A 21,780-nucleotide genomic window follows, 5' to 3' on the forward strand; every position below is an offset into this window, starting at 1 on the left:
AATCTCTAGCAGATTCCTCCGACATAGGGCTCCATCCCACAACTCTGAGATCACGCTCTGAGCCAAAACCTAGAGTGAGATACTTAACTGACTTTACCACCCCGGCACCCCTGTTGTAGATTCTTATTTTGAAAATACTCCTGGGCATCCCGTCCTGCTCAGAATTAGAGGCATAGCCATGGCTTGCGAGGCTTTATGTACTCAGGCCTCTGCACCTTCTCCAGTTTCATTTACTACTGCCCTCTCTCTCTGACCCGCTGCCTCTGGGCACATTTTTTCTGTTCATTGTGCCATGTGTGTGCGCACTGCCCTGCTTTTGCTCTTGTTTCATCCTCTCACTGGGTTCCTCTTCCAGAGAGCTGCGTGGCTTTTTACCTCTCTCAGACACCCTATCTAAAACTTCAGGTTCCTTTTTTTTTGCGTGCATTTTCTGACTCCCTTTTCCTATTTTATATCATACTCATTTATTCTAAAGTACACAGTTTTCCACATTATAATGTCTGTAAAATTGGGGTGTCTTAGAATCAGTGGTGTCTTATAGTGTATTTAATTGACAATGTTTTTTCTTACCTAGTAGTATGGAAAATTTGGGTGCTTCTTAAAATTGATGGCCTCTTGTTCTTTTTCTCCGTAGCACATATCACCATTTGATATGATGTTTATTTTTTTTATTGTTTAGTTATTGGTAATAACTGGAATTAAGATTTTGTTAGAGAAAGGACTTTGTTTTGTTCACTGTTATGTCTTCAATACTTAAGACAGAATGTGTTACATAATTGATATTCAGTGACTGGTTCCTGGAAAAATTGGATGAATAAATGAAATATTATATTTACTTAGAGTGGTTAATTACTTGTATTAAGATGTGGATAGCTATTATCCATGTATGGTATGAGTTATATAATCTATGTGCATAATGGTGTTAATCACATACTTAATTTTGACACACATGTGGTTTGTGTTACCTGGGGAAGACTTATTCACAGATTATCTGTGGCCTTCTCCAGTGCACTGGTGAATGCTCCTTAGCCCAGTAGGTCCTAGCTGGTTAAAAATAATAATAATAATTTTTGGAGTATACTAGTATCATTTCTCATATAAATGTAGTTTATATGATAGTATTAGCTGATTTGCTTAACTTCTTTACTGAAAGGTTGTATCAGGGCACAACTAGCTGCAGGTAACAGAAGCCCAACTCAAATTCAGCTAACCAATGAGGAAATGATTAGTTTATATAACATAAATCTCCAGGTGGAGTGGCTGGTAGGCATGTTATGCCAGAGGAAGACTATCTATCATTACTTTCATATCCTTTTCCATTATTCCTTAACTTTTTAAGGAACTTTTCCATCATAATTCTATTTTTTTAAATATTTTTATTTATTTATTTGACAGAGATCACAAGTAGGCAGAGAGGCAGGCAGAGAGAGAGAGGGGGAAGCAGGCTCCCTGCTGAGCAGAGAGCCCGATGCAGGGCTCGATCCCAGGACCCTGAGATCACGACCCTGAGCTGAAGGCAGAGGCTTATTAACCCACTGAGCCACCCAGGCACCCCTCTGTCATAATTCTAGACAAGATTATTTCCAATGTGAATGGTAGCCAAGAAAGGTTGTATAATTTTCCACACTGGAAATCTTTTTTTTTTTAAGATCTTATTTATTTATTTGAGAGAGAGAGAGCATGAGAAAGGGGAGGGTCAGAGGGAGATGCAGACTCCTGGCTGAGCTGGGAGCCCGATGCAGGGCTTAATCCTAGGACTCTGGGATCATGACCTGAATGGAAGGCAGACATCTAACCAACTGAGCCACCCAGGCACCCTCTATACTGGAATTCTTGAAAACATTTTATTTCAGTGATTTGTTATTTCCCTTTTCCCCTTTCCTCTTTAATTTTTAGCAGTCTCAATTATTTTGAAAGCATGCTCTACTTTGTCATCAATTCTAATTTGTGAGGTGATTTTACTGAAACTTTAATCAGAAAATAACACTTTTAAGATGGGTGAGTGATATTTAAAGTTACTGTATTGTTGCAGATACTATATTAACTTCTAAAATTAGCATTTCTTAAAAGGAAAAAAACTGTACTTAAATGTTTTAATGTTCCCAAATTGGCCCTCACAAAATGAGGTGGTGGCACTGTTGCTTTAAGCCAAGGAAATACTTGGGTCTTATTGAGTGAGACTTGCTGTTGATGACATTCTAAAAAAAATTATAGTTAGTTTTAATTCATCTCCATAGTTCTTCTTAGTAATATGCCATTAGTAATGCCATTTATTGAGTACCCACCATTTGTCAGGAATTCTGCTAGACTTTTAAAGTTTATTAGCTTAATCCTAACAATTTAAGGTGTACTTATTATTTATTTCCTTTCTGCAAATGAAGAAACAAACTCTGAAGGATTAAGTGACTGGCCCTAGGTCCCGTAGCTACAAAATGGCCCATTTAGTTCAGTGTGACTTCAGAGCCTCATATTTTCTCTTAAAAAACAGAGTGCTGAAATTGCAAATACATTCTTGAGAAGATAGTATTGTAGTAATCAGTCAGTGGAGAAAGCTATAACTAAAATGTTTCAGCTTTATTCATTTTATTTTATTTTTATTTTTGAAAGATTTTATTTATTTATTAGAGAGGGAGCACGAGAGCAGGGTGAGGGGCAGAGGGAAAAACAGTCTCCCCGCTGAGCAACAGTACTCTGAGACTGTGACCTGAGCCAAAGGGAGATGCTTAACTGACTGAGCCACCCAGGCACCCCAGTTTTTTCTTTTTTTCTTTTAAAATGATGCTCCAGAATGGTTTAATGAAGAGCATATAAAATATTTTGGTATACATGTGTCATCCCCAGGAAGGTGGCTTTGAGGAACCAGTACTTCTGTTTATATAGTAAACTGACTAATTTAGGAGACTGATGGAGTATGGATGGTAGGACAGATTAATGGAGAGGGATGTCGTAAAGTCACAGAAATATGTAAGATTGATTTAGAGTTGGAATGGATTACAAAGCTCCCAGAGTGTGGGAAGCAGCAGCTTCGCTTACTAAGAATTTGCAAAAAGTAGGTGTTATACTACTTATTCACAGACCTACTTGTCAGGTCATTCAACAGATACAGGGTTCCCCCTGATGTGCCAGGCATCAGGTTAGGCACTGGGGATACAGTAGTAAATACCACAGTGTCCTTCTATTCCTGGAGCAGAAGGAGACAGTAAACAATAAGTATGACAGGTCTTGATAAATGCTCTGGATTGGGGAGGGGGTGTCAGAGTAAATGGAGTGATCTTGGAAGTCCTCTCCAGGAAGTAGCATTTGAGCAGAGCCCTGAGTAATAGGAAGGGGTGAGCCCTGCAGCTCTCCAGAGTCCAGACAGAAGGTAACAGCAGCAAGTAAGTGCCAAGACTCTGAGGCAGGAGTGTGCTCGGAGGATGTGAGGAAGAGCAAGGAGGCCAATATGGCTGGACCAGGGCAAATGAGGACAGCAATGATAGATAGTAAGAGATTTGAGGTGCCCTAAAGATTAGGGATTTTATCTGTGGTATGGTTGTCAGCCACGGGAGGGTTTTGAGCAGAAGAGTGACATGTAATTTACATTTTTCAGCCCTCATTCTGGCTGCTACGTGGGGAGTAGACTGTAGGAAGACAAGAGTGGAAGGCTGTTGCAGAGCCCACATGAAGTGTGTTGGTGGCTCAGGCCAGGGTGGTGGCCATTAATGGTTAAGACATGGTTGGATTCAGATGTATTTTGAGAGTGGATCTTATAGGGTGTGCTGATGAATCAGACATGAGGTATGAGGAAATGAGAATTCAGGGACTCCAGGGCTTTGGCTTGGGTAGCTGGAGGAATGGAAATGCCACAGGAATAATATTTTGTTTTATAAACGTGGGCTCTTCCTCCAGGTTACCTCAGTTTTGGGTCCTGCTGTGCCTTTGATTGCCTGTGTGACTTTCAATAAGGTGCTTTTAACTGCCTGGATTTGAATCCCAGCTGTGCTGTTAAGTACATTTCTGACCTTGAGCAGGCCACTTTAATTTTATTATGCCTTAATTTTCTCATCTGTAAAATAGCTATTATAGTAGCATCTACCTCATATGGTTATTATGAGGACTAAATGGGTTAAAAACATAGAGTACTTAGAACAGTGCCTGATGTTTAGTAAGTTCTCAGTAAATTTTGGCAGAAATTTTTATTATATGAATAGTTATCTGTTTTATTTGCTACCAGTACCCCTAGCACCTTAAGCAATGTTTGGCACCTGATAGGTGCCCAGATATTTCTTTTGTGAATAAACAAGGAAACAAATGAACTGATGGTAGCCCTTTCCTTCATAGCACATGCGCATATGTTCCCTGTTTTACGTAAGCCCTTTCAGTCTTTGGTGTTTTTTTCCCCTCCTCATTGATATCCTCTGACTTCTGCGAGAGTGGGTCCAACTTGCTGCTTTTTTTGTTGTTGTTGTTCTTTTTTGTGAAGCAGTTAACGTATTGAGCCATATTTGATGGATATTAACTAAACTTACTATGGTAGTCACTTCATAATGTATGCATATATTAAATCATCATATTGTACACCTCAAACATACACAGAATGTGTCAGTTATATCTCAGTAAAACTGGCAAAATAATGTTTTCATTTAAAAAAAATGAAAAACCCATATTTTACTTCCACATTTATTTTATTTTTCTTTTAAAGCATATGTAGGTATATATTGGGGCTTATTCACTCTGTTTCTTTGATAAAACCATTTGTTATTTGTCAGGCTGTTTGTTTTCTTGCCACGGAGTGCGCTGCCCTTTATGCTTTCTGTGTTTTAGTGATGAAGGGTTCTAGCAAAGTCTGGCAGTGATTGTTCACTTAAAACTCCTGCTCCTGATTGAGACTCACATTTCTCTCAGGAAGCCTTGGACAGTACTTAAATGTTAATAAAAGACAACGCTAAGGATTCCTCTTTATTTTTACGTTCTACTACTTTGCGTGCTGTTTGGATATTTCATCAGTCATTATATGCTTCTTTCTGTTTCCTTGTGATATGGTGAGATTTTCTTTGATTTTAATTTATGAGGACATCAGAAGAGTAACAGGGAAAGGTTAAGATTTAAACAATTATGCGGTAGCTTCCAAAGTAGTCTGCTTCCCTTTCCTGCTTTTGTGCTTTTCCCTATTGCCTGGATCTGGTCTCTCAGATTAGGCCAGCGATCTGCTCCTTCTCTTCTCCCTCAGATATGGATGTGGAGGGAAAGTGTGAAGATGAAGGTCAAATGTGGTTGTAATATTAATAGGAATGTAGATTGTGAATACAGATTGAAAATCTGTCACTACAGATAAAGAAAAAAACGATCTTAGTTGAAATTTAGATAATATCTCTATTTTTAAGAGGAGAAAATTGAAGCACATTATATAGAAGGTCACAGACTATGTTGGATGGGGACTAGAACTTAGTTTTTACGTTTCTGGTAAGTTAAGTATTCAATTTTTCACTGGGATGTTAGATTTTCACTTGAAGTTCATTTGCAGTAGAATGAGATCATCTAAGATGATAACATTAGGAAACGTGAGTTATACAAAAACAGTGCCAAGAGTATACAAAAAAAATTCCATTAGTTGATGTTAAAAATAATTTTTTCTTCTTTTTTGTGATCTGAGTGGTGGTGGGAGCAGAGCTTGTTGCTTAAAGTGGTCATGCAGATGGCCGATTGTCCCAGCATCAAAGGGAAGGATGTAAATGTATAACTGATTGATGGGCAACATTGGTGGCTGCCGTCCATTAGATACTGGTGGCCAGTCTTGAACTCACAGAGGGTGTTTAAAATGACTTAATAGTTGCAGGATGGACTGTTGGTATTCTTGGGGAGGAAACTACTCTCCTAGCCAACTCTAAGGTGAAAAGCTGAGTCCCCACCTAAACTAATACTAAAAACATCCTGTGAGGATTTAATGATTTTTTTTTTGTATAAAAGCAGGTTGTAAATAAAGTGTTCTTTCACATAAAAGGAGCAACATTTAAAAACTTTTTCATGACTAAAAATGTTTTATTGGTACTGTTACAAAGAAAATAAGATATTTGATCTATTTATGATTTTTCATGCATTATTTAATGGTATTTATTTCTTAATAGCAGTTGTTGGTTTTTTTCCTAGAAGCCAATATTTAACATTACATGTTCTTTCATTCTAGGGGGCTCGGGTTGGCAGAATAGATGCTTTCGTTCAGAGCTTGGACAAAAATTTTATGGTTCCAGTAGGTGGCGCTATAATTGCTGGCTTTAATGATTCCTTCATTCAGGAAATCAGCAAGATGTATCCAGGTAAAGAAATAACTAACAAAAATCCATTTATACCTAGGCTACTATAAAAAAAAAATCTTAATTTCTAAAGGTTTTCCCCCCTTCCTGAATATAATTTATTTATCTTATCTCAGGAAGAGCTTCAGCTTCACCTTCTTTAGATGTCCTTATTACTTTATTATCACTTGGATCAAATGGCTATAAGAAGCTCTTAAAAGAAAGAAAGGTAAGCTTTCCCATTAGGTAAAAGATAGGTCTAAAATCTTGACTAGAATTATTCCTAATTATTGGTGTTTTTGCCTTTGGTTTGCCACTTTGAGAGTATAGATGGCTAGTGTGATCCTAAGGGAATTACTTTGATGTGGAATCACTCCAGGTGATTTCAGTTAATCATTTTGTCCTGTTTATTCAGATATTGTGAGTGATCTTGGACAGGTGAGTTTGCTTTTTTTTTTTTTTTTAGAAACTCTTACATCCGAGATTCTTATTAAGTTTAGTAAAATTCAGTTCATTTATCACTTAAAGATAGAGGGTCTTGAGAGACAAATGGACAAGTTTTTTCTTCTTAGTTTTTGGAAGTCTGAAGACTTGTGTAGGTGTGAGATGACAGTCACAAGAGAAAGAACCAGGTCAGAAGTTGGCCAGCTTCTCATTCTAAAGTAATACATTCATCTCTTGTCATTACTGGAATGCTGAACTCATTGGTTATGTTGGCTGTGAAAAGAAAAGTGATATTTGTGCTTGAAAACTGGACTTTGTCTCCAACACTAAAAACTGGCTTAATTAATTCAGGACAACTCCAAAATTGTAGACAGAGACAGTGTTGGCAGGGTGGATCAGACTAAAATGTTTTATTCATCCCCCATCTGGGAGACCTAGAGGCCCCTGGTACAGTTTTTGTATTTGTGTAAATTTCTAACATTTAGTAGCAATTATAATCCCTGAGATTTATAATATATTTATGTATTTTTTGTATTTTCTGATAGATCCTCTCAACAGCCTTATGAATATGTAACAGAAGTTGAAAAATTTTGTTCCTACTTTCCTCTAGTTATCCCTTTGCCCCCACCAGTTCAGTCCATAGGAAAGTAATTGCTTACTTTGTATTATGAGGACATCTCTTAAGATTTACGAGATCTAGGAAAAGAGGCTCAACCTCAGTCTTTAGGAAATGCCCCTGAAAACCTGGGAGATACCACTACACACCTAGTGTAAAGAACACTGACAATACTAAATGCTGGCAAAGAGCTCAAGCAAGTAGAGAACTCTCAGACATTGCTGGTAAGAACACAAATGGTACAGTAACTTTGGAAAACACTTTCACGGCTTTTATAAAGTTAAACATATGCTCACTGTATAAAGTAGCCTTCCCACTCCTAGCTATTCACTCAAGGGAAATGAAAATTTATGTATGTACAAAAACCTATACATGAATGTTCATAGTGATTTTATTCATAATTGCCAAACCCTGGAAACAACTCAAATGTCCATCATCTGGTGTATAAACAAACTGTGGTGCATATATACTCAGCAATAAAAAGGAACGAATTACTGATATAAGCAACAAAATAATGGCTCTCAAATGCATTATACTAAATGAAATAAGCCAGACTCAAAAGGCTGCATGTTGTTTGGTTTCATTTATATGCCATTCTGGAAAAGGCAAAAAATATCAGGACAGAGAAAAAAAATCAGTGGTGGACAGTTGTGGGTTGAGGGAAGGGACTCATGGGATGGGAAAATGGGCTGTATCTTGACAATGGGAGTAGTTTCATAACTGTGTATGTTTGTCCAAATTCATAGAAATGGACCCCTAAATACTGGGCCTCTGAAATTTTGCTATATGTAAATTATGCCTCAATAAACCTAACAAAGATTTTCAAATGATTAGAATAAAAGTCCGGTTTGATATGCTTCCAAAGGTAAGCATCGTGGTCATAGATTGTTGTAGCTACAAAGAGAAGACCTCAATAAATGTTCCAAGGAACCTTTTCCACATGACAGATGAAGCCTGATTATAAATGAGCAAAACTATCATGGGTTTATATTGTTTATATGAGAGCTTAGTTGTATTAGATGCCAGTGGGCCTTAGCTCTCCTATAACTGATTGTTTCACTATGAAAAAGGTGTTTGAACTCACAGATTTTTTTGTGAGGTGTTCCCACTATCCTCATTTTTACAGGAAGTAGAAGGATAGAGTGCTAACATGTATGAGGTAAACTGTGAGACATGGGTTCAAAGCTAGGCAGTTGAGCCTTTGATCCACTGTCTTAACCTCTAAACTCTACTGCTCTTTCCTTATGTAGATAAATAGTCTGGCCTGGTAGCTATATAGTTATCTTATATAGCTATAAATCTGAAGACTTGGGTCTACTAATAGCCAGTGGAGGCAAAAACAATGAATAAATTTAGTGATCGTGGCCAAAAAAAGCGCAGTTATATTTTAGAAAGGATATAACGTATTTGCCTTGTGCAGAATCACTGTTGTTGGGAATGGCCCATCCCTGACTCCAGGTGATCCTTGTGAGACTATCAATCACAGCACCCCTTCCTGCTCTGTTCAGAGCAGTGGGCATGTGATCTGGCTAACTTGGTTTGCAGGTGGGCATGTGGAGGTAGATGCCATCCAGCAGGTTTGATAGGTCCTTTAGAGAGAGAGGTTTGCTGCTTTGCAGATATATAAGGAGATGATACTCAGCTGCCATATTTCTGGCCATGCCAAGAAAGCCTTCTTGGGACTCGAGAATACGAGAGGGAAACGAGCTAAAAGTCATTTAAGTCTCTGGATCGAGCCATGCTTGCTTGTAGACTTGGCTGTGAGATGAACCAACAAATTCCCTTTTCCGTTTTAAACTAGATTTCTGGGGCACCTGGGTAGCTCAGTCAGTTAAGCGTCTTTCTTTGGCTCTGGTCGTGATCCCCAGGTCCTTGGATCGAGCTCCACATCGGGCTCCCTGCTTAGCAGAGAGTCTGCTTCTGCCTCTCCCTCCTGCTCCTGCTCTTTCTCTCTCTCTCTCAAATCGATAGAATCTTAAAAAAAAAAAAAAAAACTCGATTTCTAACACTGATATTTTGATTCCCCTTACACCCTTGAGTCCTTTGTAATGTTTCTCAACATACATTTCCTCCTTTCCCCTTCCCCTGCCACCACTTGTAGCTCAGACCCTTACCGTAGTACACCTGGATGCTTACAGTAATTGACCAGTTCTTCTCCCATTCCCCAATTTTAGTCTACTCTAATTTGCTATGTTATAGCATAGCAGAGTGCTAGATTAATATTTTAAAGTTCTTCAAGTTATTCCGCTTTGGGTTATGGTTGCCGGCAAGACAAAGTCCATATTCCTTAGCCTACCATCATGATCCTTTATAGTCTGCTCTCACATTACTTTGGCAGTATTGGACCATGTCATTCTTTTATTCAGGCAGAGAAATGTTTATGCATAGGCCCTAAGGTAAATTCACAAATGAGACTTGCATAGTCTCTACCGTCATGGAAATTATAGTCAGGGGAAATCTAGATATTAAATAAACAATTAAAAATCTGTCCGGCATTATGAAAAGGACAAGCAGAAGGTAGGGGAGCGTGTGGCAGTTCCAGCAGGGATGGGGAAGGCCTCCCTGAGGAAGAGACATCTGTTCTACAGAAGTACAGCTCGTCCATTTATTAGACTCCTATGGTGTCATCATTAACTCAAATGGATGGCTAAAATAACTGTTGAACTCTTAAAGGGTATTTTAGACTGAATCTAGAAAGCAAAGTACTATGCCAGTTATTGGAGAGTTTGTTCTAGGTAACTTCATAAAACTGGCCTTCCTTTGGGATAAATTCAGAGTCAGTCACTCTGGAGTGGGGCTCAAACACCTGCATTTGTAACAGACTTCCCTGATGAATTTGATGCACACCCTAGTTTGAAACCCATTGTTTGGGGGGCACAGAGGTCACTTGTATCTATAGCAGAAACTTGGAAAAGAAATATAACAGTGTCCTAGCATTTGAATACATAGGTTGATAATATTTTATGGAGTTTGATACAGACTGTATAAATATCCCAAATATCAAAGCTTAACAATATAACTTGTTAGTTACCTCTTTATTTCTGATCTTTTCCATTATCCTAGATACAGTCTTATATTGTGGCTGCTCTTTACCCTACAATGATCCCTCTGCAGATTTGGCTAAAAATTCATTTTTGGAATCTATAATAGCTCTCATAAGACTATTACATAAAGTTTTAAGTTAGACATTTAAAGATTATTCTTTATAATATAGATAGAAACTTTAAAACTTTTTATATGCTCTTTTTATTATATCAAGCAAATATACTATTTAATATTTCCTATTTCTGTTCTTGAATTGAAACTGTATATGATAACTAATATTATTATATATTTGCTCTAATAACTTAGTTTAGTTTTAATAAACTAAAACAGGTCTTGAGTGATTTTGTAGTTAAATTTATTGAACTAGCAAATTAAGCTGATTATCTGAGTGCATGCCCCCCAGAATCACCATCAGGTCTCTGAAATGAAATTTGGTCCTTGATTATAGTAGTCTGGGAGACTAGCGTCCACCTTGGAGTTTGCATTCATCCCTCTACTCTTCATGTCCTTTGCTTGATATTAGTAGATGCTCATCAGATGTTGGTGGAATGAACTAATGGATGGTATTTGGAACACCTAGGTTTAGTTTCATATAGTCATCTCTTACATTGCACAGAATAAGTATCTTTCTGGATAATTAGAAAGTAAATTAACTTTTTGATCCTGACTTACATTATGAGTTAGATGTTGTCATAGAAATATTTCTCTATATATTTATAGTTGGAAATTTGTGAAAAGAAGTGAGTTGAAATGGTGATACCTGTTGTGTGTGACCGGTATTATACTTCTGGAAGTAGTTCTTCCTCACTAGCAGGTATTTCTCTTCCAAGATAATTTCCTTACCTTGGGATTTTGGACTTGTTGATTTTAGGGGTGCCCTGTCATCTTTTTGGAATCTAAGAATTTCCATGATGCCATGGTTCTTTTGACTTTTGACATTGAGGTTTTGACTTTAAAATTTTCAGATACTTTTAGGGAATTCCAAATACCCATGCGCGTGTAACTTTTGCTTAGTTTGAAAAAGAAAAACCACCTGCTTTGGGAATGACCTGTAGGAATATGTAGCTTGACTGGTAAATAGATCCAGCAGGTAGCCCGGCTTTGCTTCCCAAGGGGACTTTGTTAATCATTGTATAAATATTCTATAGGCCAGATTTTATATTCTAGTGATATTTATGAATCAGATGGCTCCATCTCGGATATCAAGAGGTAACCTCTCTTTGTAACATCCAGAACTTTGTTCTTTTCCTTTTATCTAGATGGAGTAGAGTTGAATTCACAGGGATAGGACAAGAATAGGATTGTAGCTACAGGGTATTAGCATATGTCTGTAAGGGTCCTGCCAGCTAATGTTAGTTACTATTTTTTAGTTTTTTTTTTTTTAAAGATTTTATTTATTTATTTGACAGAGATCACAAGTAGTTAGAGAGGCAGGCAGAGAGAGAGGGGGAAGCAGGCTCGCCGCTGAGCAGAGAGCCTGATGCAGGGCTTGATCCCAGGACCCTGAGATCATGACCTGAGCTGAAGGCAGAGGCTCAACCCACTGAGTCACCCAGGTGCCCCTATTTTTTAGTTATCTTTAAAAAGATTTATTTACTTATTTGAGAGAGAGCAAGCGAGCGAGTGCGAGTATGAGGTTGGGGGGCAGAGGAGAATGAGAAAGAATCCGAGCAGACTCTGCACTGAGCGCAGAGCCCTAGGCAGGGCTCAAACTCCCGACCCCGAGATCATGACCTGAGCAGAAACAAAGAGTTGGATGCTCACCTGACTGCGCCACCCAGACGCACCACTAATGTTTTTTATTTGGAAACTCTTTTAGGAGGGAAAAGTAGGTGGGTGGGAAGTCAGCATTTTTATGAATGTTTGCTGTGTGCGAGGAGCTCTGTGAGGTTTATTATATTATTTCATGTGCTACTTAAAGCAAGTTTATGAGGTAGGTATTACCCCCGTTTTACAGATGAAATTGAGGCTCAGAGACATTAAGTACTTATCCAAAGAGCACAAAAAGTGCCAGAACTGCCCCTGAAACCAGGTCTGCATGATTCTAAAGCCTCTGCGCTTTGTGTCTCATCACCCTCTTCTCACTGCTTCCGCTCACTCATCCAGCATTGAGGGAGGGCTTTCCCGCTCTGGGCTAGGCATTGGCGCCCTAAAACTTATGATCTCGTGACTCTCTGTTCTTAGCTACTAGAGGTATGTAAAACCCCAAAGGCTCTAATATATTAATTGGTTTTATTTAAAAATTCTTTGTATAGAATTTACTTAGAGTCTACCTGAAGTAATCTTCAAAGGATCGAAGTGCTCCTTTGAGAACTCTGTCATTTTAAGTGAGTAAAAGTTTACTCTTTAACAACTTCATTCAACAGGCAGATCTTTTCCTTGAAAAATGTGAACGTCCTCGATAAACCCTAATTGCATATATGTAGCATAAATATTGTTTTTTTATTGGATTTGTTGCAGAAGTAAGGGCCTCTTTTGTTTAAATGGACTTGCTTTTGAACTATGACAATTTAATCGTGATAGTTTATCGGTTCAGCTCTGGAGAAGCTGAGGTAAAGCTATTTTGCTTCAGCCAGAGCTATTTATATACCATCACTGAGAGCTCCTTTTCATATTATCGGTGTTATTGCGTTCTAAAAAAAGGAGTGTTAAAAGAAAACTTAGGATTTTTTTTTCCTGTGCCCTTATTCACCACAATGATATTTTTAGAGGTTATTTCATCTAGTATATCTCTTCAGAAAGGGCTTTATCTTTTCACAGTAGAGGCAGACAAGAACTCAGCTTGAAGCCATTCCTTCTCAAGTCTTCTTTTTTGAAGGGTGAAAGGATCAGAGAGAGTGGAACTGTGTGTGTGAATTGAACCTCTGCCCTTAGCCCCTTGCCAAGCCACACATCTTCACCAGGGGAGAAACGGCCATAAATTTAACTGAAGAGGCCTTTAAGAAAAGGGGTTAAAATTTAAGACACTATTTCTAGGAGTTTCTCTCAGCAGAAAGAAAGATCAGTCTTAGAAGTTTCTCCTGACTTCTCTTTGCTTCCAGAGAAGCCATCATTCTGCTTAGCTTTCCTTTAAAAGAGTGCTTTGCTGAACAGGGCAAGCAGATAATCATTCATTGTTGCAAATACCTGCTGAATTGGCCGAGTACAGAAGAGGAATGACAGCAGATGGCTGCTCCAGTGGCTAGCATTTGTTAGCTGAGGCTCTGGAAGACAAGCTAACTTCTAGAAGAACATCAGACATACAGCTGCAAACACTGTCCTGTAACAAAGCTAAGTTTGGAAACAGGAGTAGATTTCGCCCTGAAAGTGGAGTTGTTGATGTCAACAGAAGCATCTCATTTTGGGCATGGCTCTGGGGTCTTGACAGAAGAGTGTGTGGAAGCCGCACTTCAGCCTGAGCTGCACAGCCGGCCGAGAATGCCCAGGTTCTTTTGGAAGGCCGCAGGCCGAACCGTGTGCTGCATTTAGTACTGGTATCCACACCTACGGACCTTGGTGTGCATGGATCCGTACCCATAGGCTCTTGTCCATCTGCCCTTCCATGGTATTGTGAACATGTTAGACCACTTGTTAGGTTTCCCTTCTGATTTATTACCGACCCTATAAGACATCCTATAATAATTTGTGAAGTTCTCTTTTCGTCTGCTCTTGTAACATGAAACAGTATGTTTCAGAAAACATGATTGCTTAGGACATTTTCCCTTAAAATTTTGTGAATTATGCACATTTGGGGGCTATGGGAAGGGATAGGCTAAATGTTGGGCTTCACGACTGCAAATCAATTTACAAAAGGCCATGTGAGAGATAATGCTTAATATAATTCAGCTTCCCGTCCATTAACATCCTGAACTATGGTGTAAAGTTTTGTATTTTTATTCTAGAAATATAGCTGACATTAGCATTCAGGTATGCAGTTCAGTTTATCTCTAGTGAAGAGTCTTTTAAAATTAAGTTAAATATAGCACAAAAGACATAGAAAATCAATAATATTTCATTTCTTTTAAGTAAGATCTTTCTATATACATTTGCTTTGGGTGCTTATAAATTTCTCCCTTTACAGAACTATTTTATAATAAATGTCAGTTATAGATTTAACTGTGGCAAAAAAAAAAATAGTGCAGGTTTTGTAGTACCTTTAATATATCAGGAAAAAACTGCTTAGCTAAGTAGTAGTGTAGGAAATAGTGGTACAATCTCCTAAACAATATTTCTAAAATGTAGTGATATTAATGGGAGAGCATTTAGGACCTTAAGCTGTCAAATATTATAGGATTCAGTATCTTGTGCATTAAGGTATTTAAGCTTCTTTGCTTATTGGATTACCTATCATTACCCTTTACACAGAGTATTTGTAGATGGATGTGAACTTGACTCACAAATATTTTCTTTTTTGTCTAAATACTCCCATACTAGTGATAGGTAAGATTTATTTTACCTTAGCATTATGTTTGTAGTCTTAAGATGTTAGCTGCAGTTAAAACTGAATTCTAGTAGCGTTAGGAAGTGATTGCTAGAACCAGTTAAAACTGATTTGTTAAGTATTAGAAATGGAATATTTGGAAAATCTCAATTTTTTTAATAGCCATATGTGCCTCAGTAAGTTTAAAAACAGCCTCTAGGGGTGTTACTAAGGAAACATTTCCTCTTTTTTTTGGAAATAGCTAACTACAAATTAAGTACATATTAATTACTCATCAGGCTTCTCTTAGCTTATGTGTGACCCCAGTGTGATTACTGTGGCAGCCATACTAGGTAGAATATATTTTAGATTTGTCCTCATCGCTGAAATAAGTATTTTGCTGTTACTGTTCGGGTAGAAAATGTAAGAGTCTATAAAAGGCATTTCCTGTCTATCAGATTTGTTTCTGCTTATGAGAGGTTGAATTTGAAACTAAGAGAGATGCAGATTAAGACTTTGGTGTATAACATAGTTGATGAAAAATCAGCAGTTTATATCTAAATTAAAATATGTCACTGCTTTTTTTTTCTTTTTTAAACAATACAGAGCATTTAAATTAGTGATCTAATTACTTTATAGTTGTTGAAAATGTAAAATGAAACCCAGAAGTTCTACTGTTCATTAACATTGGTATAGTACTAAAAGATTACGAATTACTCCAGTTGCCTGGAAAACTCTTGATTTATGCATTCCATTTGATTATCTTACTGCTTCACCTTCTGAAGTGAATGTCAGAATAGTAGTTTAAGAGGGAAGGCCTTTCTATATGTCTAAGAAAAGATGCCCTAAACAGCTTTTTACAGTTTGCAAGTGGTGATAACAGTTGCCTCCTTAAATATTTCTCGGCACTGTTTTTTATTAAAAAAGAAAGGCTTACTACGTCTAATAGTAACATTTCCTCTTAGCTTCATTAGGTATGACAAGTATGGATGTTAACTTTTTCATTTAAAAAAATCAGTTTATTTTAGTGATCTAAGATTTCCCAATCCTGACTTGCTGAGAGTATTGATATTACAAAATAGTCTAAAATTTTAAGAATGACTATTTAAATTTTTTTCAGGTCAGAGTATAAAATATACCATGTTGACAAGGGTAAAAATGTTTGTGGTCTTAAGTAGACTCATTAATAATTGACAAACTTGTACAACTTTTCCTCTTCTTAATCTTTACTTAACAAAAGATGGATTTAGTAGGATCAGACTAACTTTTACCTTAGAAAAAATTGAAGCAGTTTTTGTGGCCTTTGAAGTAGAAATATCATTTCCTGCTGTCTCTTCTTGGGTCCAGCTCTGTTGGTCATTGGCTCTTTGGTGTATCTCTGGAGTTTTATGTGTTTTGACTATAACTTGGAGGAGGTGAGTGCAAATGGGCTTCTTCAGGAAAGACTTATTTGGGCAGATTTTTATTTTAACACTTTATAAAGAGCTTACTTTCTAGAAGAAAGTATAATTTTCAGTCAAACAGTTGACAATTTAATATTTATTTACAATATTTTATTAAACTTTGTTGAACTACTTACATGTGTACATGAAATTTTATACTTATAAAATATTTTTATTTTATTTTCTACTATTAGATATTATTTATTTTCCAGAGTAAGACCAAGAATACAGTTTTTCATTTTTAGTTGCTATGTTCTTTTGATTTGAGGGAATTGTTGATTTTGAGTTTGTGCAATTTAAAGGAAATGCATTTTAAAGTACTTTTTCCTAAGTTACTCACATACTAAAAGTCTGGCACATTCTTCTTGGTGTTTGGAAAACAGTGACGAACACCACGTCCCTGCTTTCAAGTTTTCCCATTTGAGCAGGTAGTCACAGGGAGTATTCATTTAAGCAAGTCCATGAGGTATTTTCAGATTGTGATAAGTATAGTGGAAAACCCAGAATATGTAGTGGTTGGAGGGAGATGGGAGTACATTAATAGGGAAGTCATAAAGGGAGGTCCCATTCAGGGGAAGCAGGCATCAAGGTTCTGACCCTAGAAGGAGCTTGACACGTTCAGCAGTTGGAAAGGAGGCTGCTGTGGTGCTCTACTAAGTGGGGGAATGACTGTTGCTCAGTTGGCTGTGTTGGCTGGCTAGTTCATTTGGGGCCTTCTAGGTAATACTTACAGAGAAGGGAGTCAGTCATTGGGAGGGACATGATCTGATTTATGCTTTTCAAAGACTGCATAGGGCCTGTGCATGTAGAACAGATTAGAGGGGCCAGGAAGTTGGCAGAGAAATCATTTAGAATTTTTGCTGCGGTCCAGGGAACTGGTTGATGGCTGCTTGGACTCCAGTGGTTGCCCTGGAGGTTCTGAAAAGAGGATGAATTTGTGATAGATACATAATAGCCCCAAAGCAGGAAATATGCTGGTCCTTTGCCTTCTTTACCTAAATCCTGTGGTTTCTGATCATTGTGGCAGCTTCAAATGTCACTATATTGTGTCAAAGGAAGAATTGATCGTAGGGCATGTAGATGAGTTAATTTACAGCACAGACATCACACCAAACAGATTTTGTTTTATTTAATCTGGCAAGTTGCATTAAGCATTTATTTGATTTTTTAAAAAATGTACCATTTTGTTGTTGCAGGAAATGTTTTCATATTTGTCCAGCCAACTAGAGAAGCTGTCAGAATGCTACAATGAAAGACTGTTGTATACACCTCACAATCCCATATCTTTAGGTAATATGTTTTTCTTAAGGAAAAAAAAAAAATCATTGCTTCTTAACCCTCCCCAGCAGGGAGCTGGTATTTCTATAAAGAGTATGAATTCTTTGTGGTTACAATGATATTTCTAAATTCATTACAGTATTAATTTGGAAATTGAAAAAGTGTAGCCTTTTGAAATGCTTTAATGTATTTCTGAGATAAAAAGGATACACTGAAAAGAGTCCAAATCAATATTAAGTATTATAATGCATATGCAGAAAATGATACTTTAACTCCTGCTTCTAACCAAAATAATTTAGTCACTAGTAAGAACTCTAAAAATTTTAAAAAGTTTCTACCAGTTAACAAAAAACTATAATATTAGAAATTAAATCTGTGTTGTTTTTAATGCTGTGATTGTTTTCCTGACTGTCTATGTTAGAGAACTCTGTATTCATGATAATTTCCTTTTATAAGGACTATATATTTTTGTCACGTAGTACAAGGACTATGAAACAGGTTAATATGAATGTTGACTTTTATGCATTTAACTTTCAAGTTTCCTTATTATCCCTTTTGTGAATGACAGTTCCCCAACTTCATATTTTATGTGTATCTAAGGAAAGTAAGGACTCAATCATCTGTAACTGAAGCCTATTTCAGGAATAGGCTTCCATGGAAAACCATTTGCCACTGATACATAATAAAACCCACCCTAGTTAGTCCTTGGCTGGTTTCTAATCTATGTAAATGTTGTAGAAGATGATAAGGTATGGTTTGAATCCCACTTCTGCCATTTACTAACCTCTAACCTCCTTTCCCCTATCTATAAAATAGAGGCGACGATCCCTCACATACAAAATTGTTAAAGAATGGTTAAGGGGCACCTGGGTGGTTCCGTGGGTTAAGTATCTGACTCTTGATTTAGGCTCAGGTTATGATCTCAGGGTCATGATTGAGCCCCATGTTGGGCTCTGAGCTCAGCGCAGAATTTGCTTGTCCCTCTCCCTCTGCTCCCGTCCCTACTGCTCTCCCTCCCTCTTTCTCAAATAAATTTTTAAAAATCTTTTTTAAAAAATGGTTGAGGTTATCAAGTATATAGTATACCATATCAGGAAATGGTAGCAAGCAGTAGTGGTGAGAATATAGTTTACTCACATAACATCCGAAAGAGCATTCTCCTTTTCATATGCCGAAGTTGATTTTACTTAGTCTCACATATGTACTGAAAATTTCCCACATTCTCATCTTATATGTTCTTAAAACACGGTTGAATTTGAATAAACTGCCATATTGATCATGTCAGTGTTCCATTTTCAATTGGCAAGTTCACTCTTTAGAAGGGTGATAGGGAAATTCTATTCTGATTCTTACTGTGTTAATTTGTATTAACATCTTTTTGTCTGATAGGTAAACAGATCCTTACTATCATTTATTTGTGCATTAAAATGAAATCATGCCACTTGACAATGAATAAAAAATAATGTCTCCATGCCAGTTACAAAAAAGTATATGATCCTTTTGTCAGAGGTACTTAGAGTAGTCAGAATCATAGAGACAGAAAACAGGATGGTGGTTGTGGGGGGTGGGGATGGGCAGGAGGAGAATGAAGAGTTACTGTTGAGTAGGTGCAGTGTTTCAGTCTTACAAGATGAAAAGAATTATGGGCGTGGATGGTGGTGGTGTTTGCACAACAGTTGAATGTGTTTAATACCACCGAGCTGTATGCCTAAAAATGGTTAAGATGGTAAATTTTATGTTATGTGTATTTTAACACACACACAAAAGTAGGGTCTCCTTCATTAAGTGTTTATTTTTTGAGGGATTCTGTGCTGGTGAACCAAGGTGTATTGGGATCCTTTTTTCTTTTTCAGCTATGACACTTAAGACACTAAGTGAATACCAGGACAGATCTGTCACTCAGCTTGGCTCAATGCTTTTTACCAGACAGGTTTCTGGAGCCAGGTAGGTATGTGTGAAAGAGGCCTGGACTTATTTGTGTCTCCAAAAACTTAACTGTATTTTTCCTAAACAGTTGACCCCAAGTATATGCTGAGCTCCGTGTGAGTGTTCCTCATGGGTGAAGGAACGATAAGGTGGAGAGTGTGTAGGGCTGTGGTAGCCCATGTGTGGAAGGCCTGCACTTGAAGCAGTCTCAGAAGGATAGGGACCTTGTCTGTTTTCATGGACATCCAGAAACAAAGTTTCATCACCCCTCTGTACATATTTTTATCGTTATTTTCCTTTGTTTGATCATCTTCAGTGGTGTCACATTTTGGTGCTAGAGATAAGTCATCTTCATTACTAAATTCAGATGAAAACATTTTTAAGGAAAAGCTCATTTCCTAAACCAAAAAGTTAGGCAATTCTTGTCTAAGTACTGCCTTTGAAAAATGTACTTTTTGCTCTTACATGTCTTAAAAATGCATTTCATTTTTCATTTTATATTTGATGAGGTCAGAGAAAAGACTTGAAAAGAACTATCTTGCTCTAAGTACTCTTCTTTACGTCCCTTTATTAAAGAATTTCTCTCTGACTACCAGAGATTAGAGAGTTCACATCAAAGGACAACTTTTTAAAAGAAAAAAATCTTAGATTAATTCACCTTTTACCTTGATGAACTATATCCATTCATGGCATAGTTTTGACACTTCTAAAATGGTTTTCTTGGCCTTGCTTTTAGTGTTGCCACTATTTGTCTTTTTGTTTAGGATGATTTAATTGACTTATTTTTTTTAAAGTACCGTTAGAAATCTGCTTATATCAAGTATGCCAATGAAATCAAGCTTACAGAATGCATGTGCCATCGCCAAATATCCCTTTATGCTGACCACCACCCCCGTAAGCAGTCACAGAATTCTTTCTGGATCCTTGCTTTAAAACCCTCCATTGCACAGCACGGATCAGATAGGTGGAATTTCGGTATGTTGATTGTTGGAGGTGATACACAGCAATTTGTCAACGTGGTTTGACTTAGAAATTTCAGTATTCCATTTGAAGTATATATATGTGAAGTCAGATTCCATATTTAGTACAAAAACAAATAATTTTATTTTTTTTCTCTTTGAAGAAGGGGCAAAGGTATTTGTGATTCCTAGAAGTAATAGCTCTTAATGGAAGATAAGTCAGTGGTCATCTCCAGGCAGCACTCTTCTACGGAGAATAGCCGTGTATTGTATAATTTTATCTTAAGGCTGCCACCGTCTATTTTCATAGGCCCTGATTTATGGCTGTTTTTAACTTCTTTATCAGTAGATCTAAGGCTTAGTAATACTGGTATCTGTTGTTTATGGGTAATAGTCTGTTAACACCACCAGACATATTAAATTGCTAAATCTTCTACCTTACAGGGTTGTGCCTCTTGGGTCTGTGCAAGCCGTGAGTGGCCACACCTTCCGAGGCTTTATGGCACATACAAATAATTACCCTTGCGCTTACCTCAACGCTGCAGCAGCCGTTGGAATGAAGACACAGGATGTGGACTTGTTCGTGAAGAGACTTGACAAGTGTTTAAAGACAGTAAGAAAAGAACAAAATAAAGAGAGTAATGCATCTGCAGTTGAAAATTACAACAAAACTGAAGATGTAGATATTGAAGAAATGGCCTTAAAACTAGATAATGTGCTTCTTGACACGTCCCAGAATTCTTCATGACATGTGTAAGGTTTCTTTTTGACTATTTGAAAGAAGTGATGAGGCTACAGTACAAAGCAGTTTAAAGATAGGGCTTGAGGTTTCGGAACTGAGAATGTCTTGGAGGATTTGGAGGATATTTGGTTGAGGTACAGACTGAGGTCTGAGCTAGCCATCTGATGACTTGCTATCTTTTTTAGATTCTTAGACTGCCTCAATTATTATGTTCCTTAACAGATAAAACTACCATTAGGATTTTTCTAATTGTTAGAATATTTGTCAATTAAGCATTATGATTCAGATCATTCTTACTAGCGTGACAAGTAAAATTACTTCTAATTCTTTTCGAAATGTGTAAATTGTTTCTTCCTGACCATTCTCTACCATTCACAAATGACTTCTGTTTCTGGTCACAGAGAATTGAGAACGATCCACTACTGCTATTTACAAGATGTTGGTGTCTGTAAGTCACAGTCTGCCTGTGAAATGGTCATTCCCCAGGGAAGCAGAGTCCAGCGTAAGCTTTAGCTTTCACTTAGTGGTTCTCAGCTGGGGATGATTTGCTTATATCTAAGCAACACCTGGGGACATTTTTAGTGCTCACAACCTGTGGCGTGCTCTTGACATCTAGAGCTGGAGGCCAGGGGTCCTGCTGCTCAACATCCCACAGTGGAT

General features: G+C 37.4%; 1 protein-coding gene across 1 annotated transcript in view; it reads left to right on the top strand.

The window, feature by feature from the left end:
- The window catches only part of SEPSECS (Sep (O-phosphoserine) tRNA:Sec (selenocysteine) tRNA synthase), a 32,507-nt gene extending 11,058 nt beyond the window's left edge, over nt 1-21,449 (top strand). Inside the window, exons 7-11 of the mRNA XM_032853958.1 lie at nt 6,164-6,293; nt 6,407-6,498; nt 17,412-17,505; nt 19,347-19,437; nt 20,823-21,449. Coding sequence (XP_032709849.1) covers nt 6,164-6,293; nt 6,407-6,498; nt 17,412-17,505; nt 19,347-19,437; nt 20,823-21,126 — 711 coding nt within the window. The 3' untranslated portion in view covers nt 21,127-21,449. The remainder of the gene's footprint in view (nt 1-6,163; nt 6,294-6,406; nt 6,499-17,411; nt 17,506-19,346; nt 19,438-20,822) is intronic.
- The last annotated feature ends 331 nt before the right edge of the window (nt 21,450-21,780 follow it).

The sequence above is a fragment of the Lontra canadensis genome, unplaced genomic scaffold, assembly GCF_010015895.1.
Source record: "Lontra canadensis isolate GAN:19392208 unplaced genomic scaffold, GSC_riverotter_1.0 scaffold1, whole genome shotgun sequence".
In the NCBI taxonomy this organism is placed as follows: Eukaryota; Metazoa; Chordata; class Mammalia; order Carnivora; family Mustelidae; genus Lontra; species Lontra canadensis.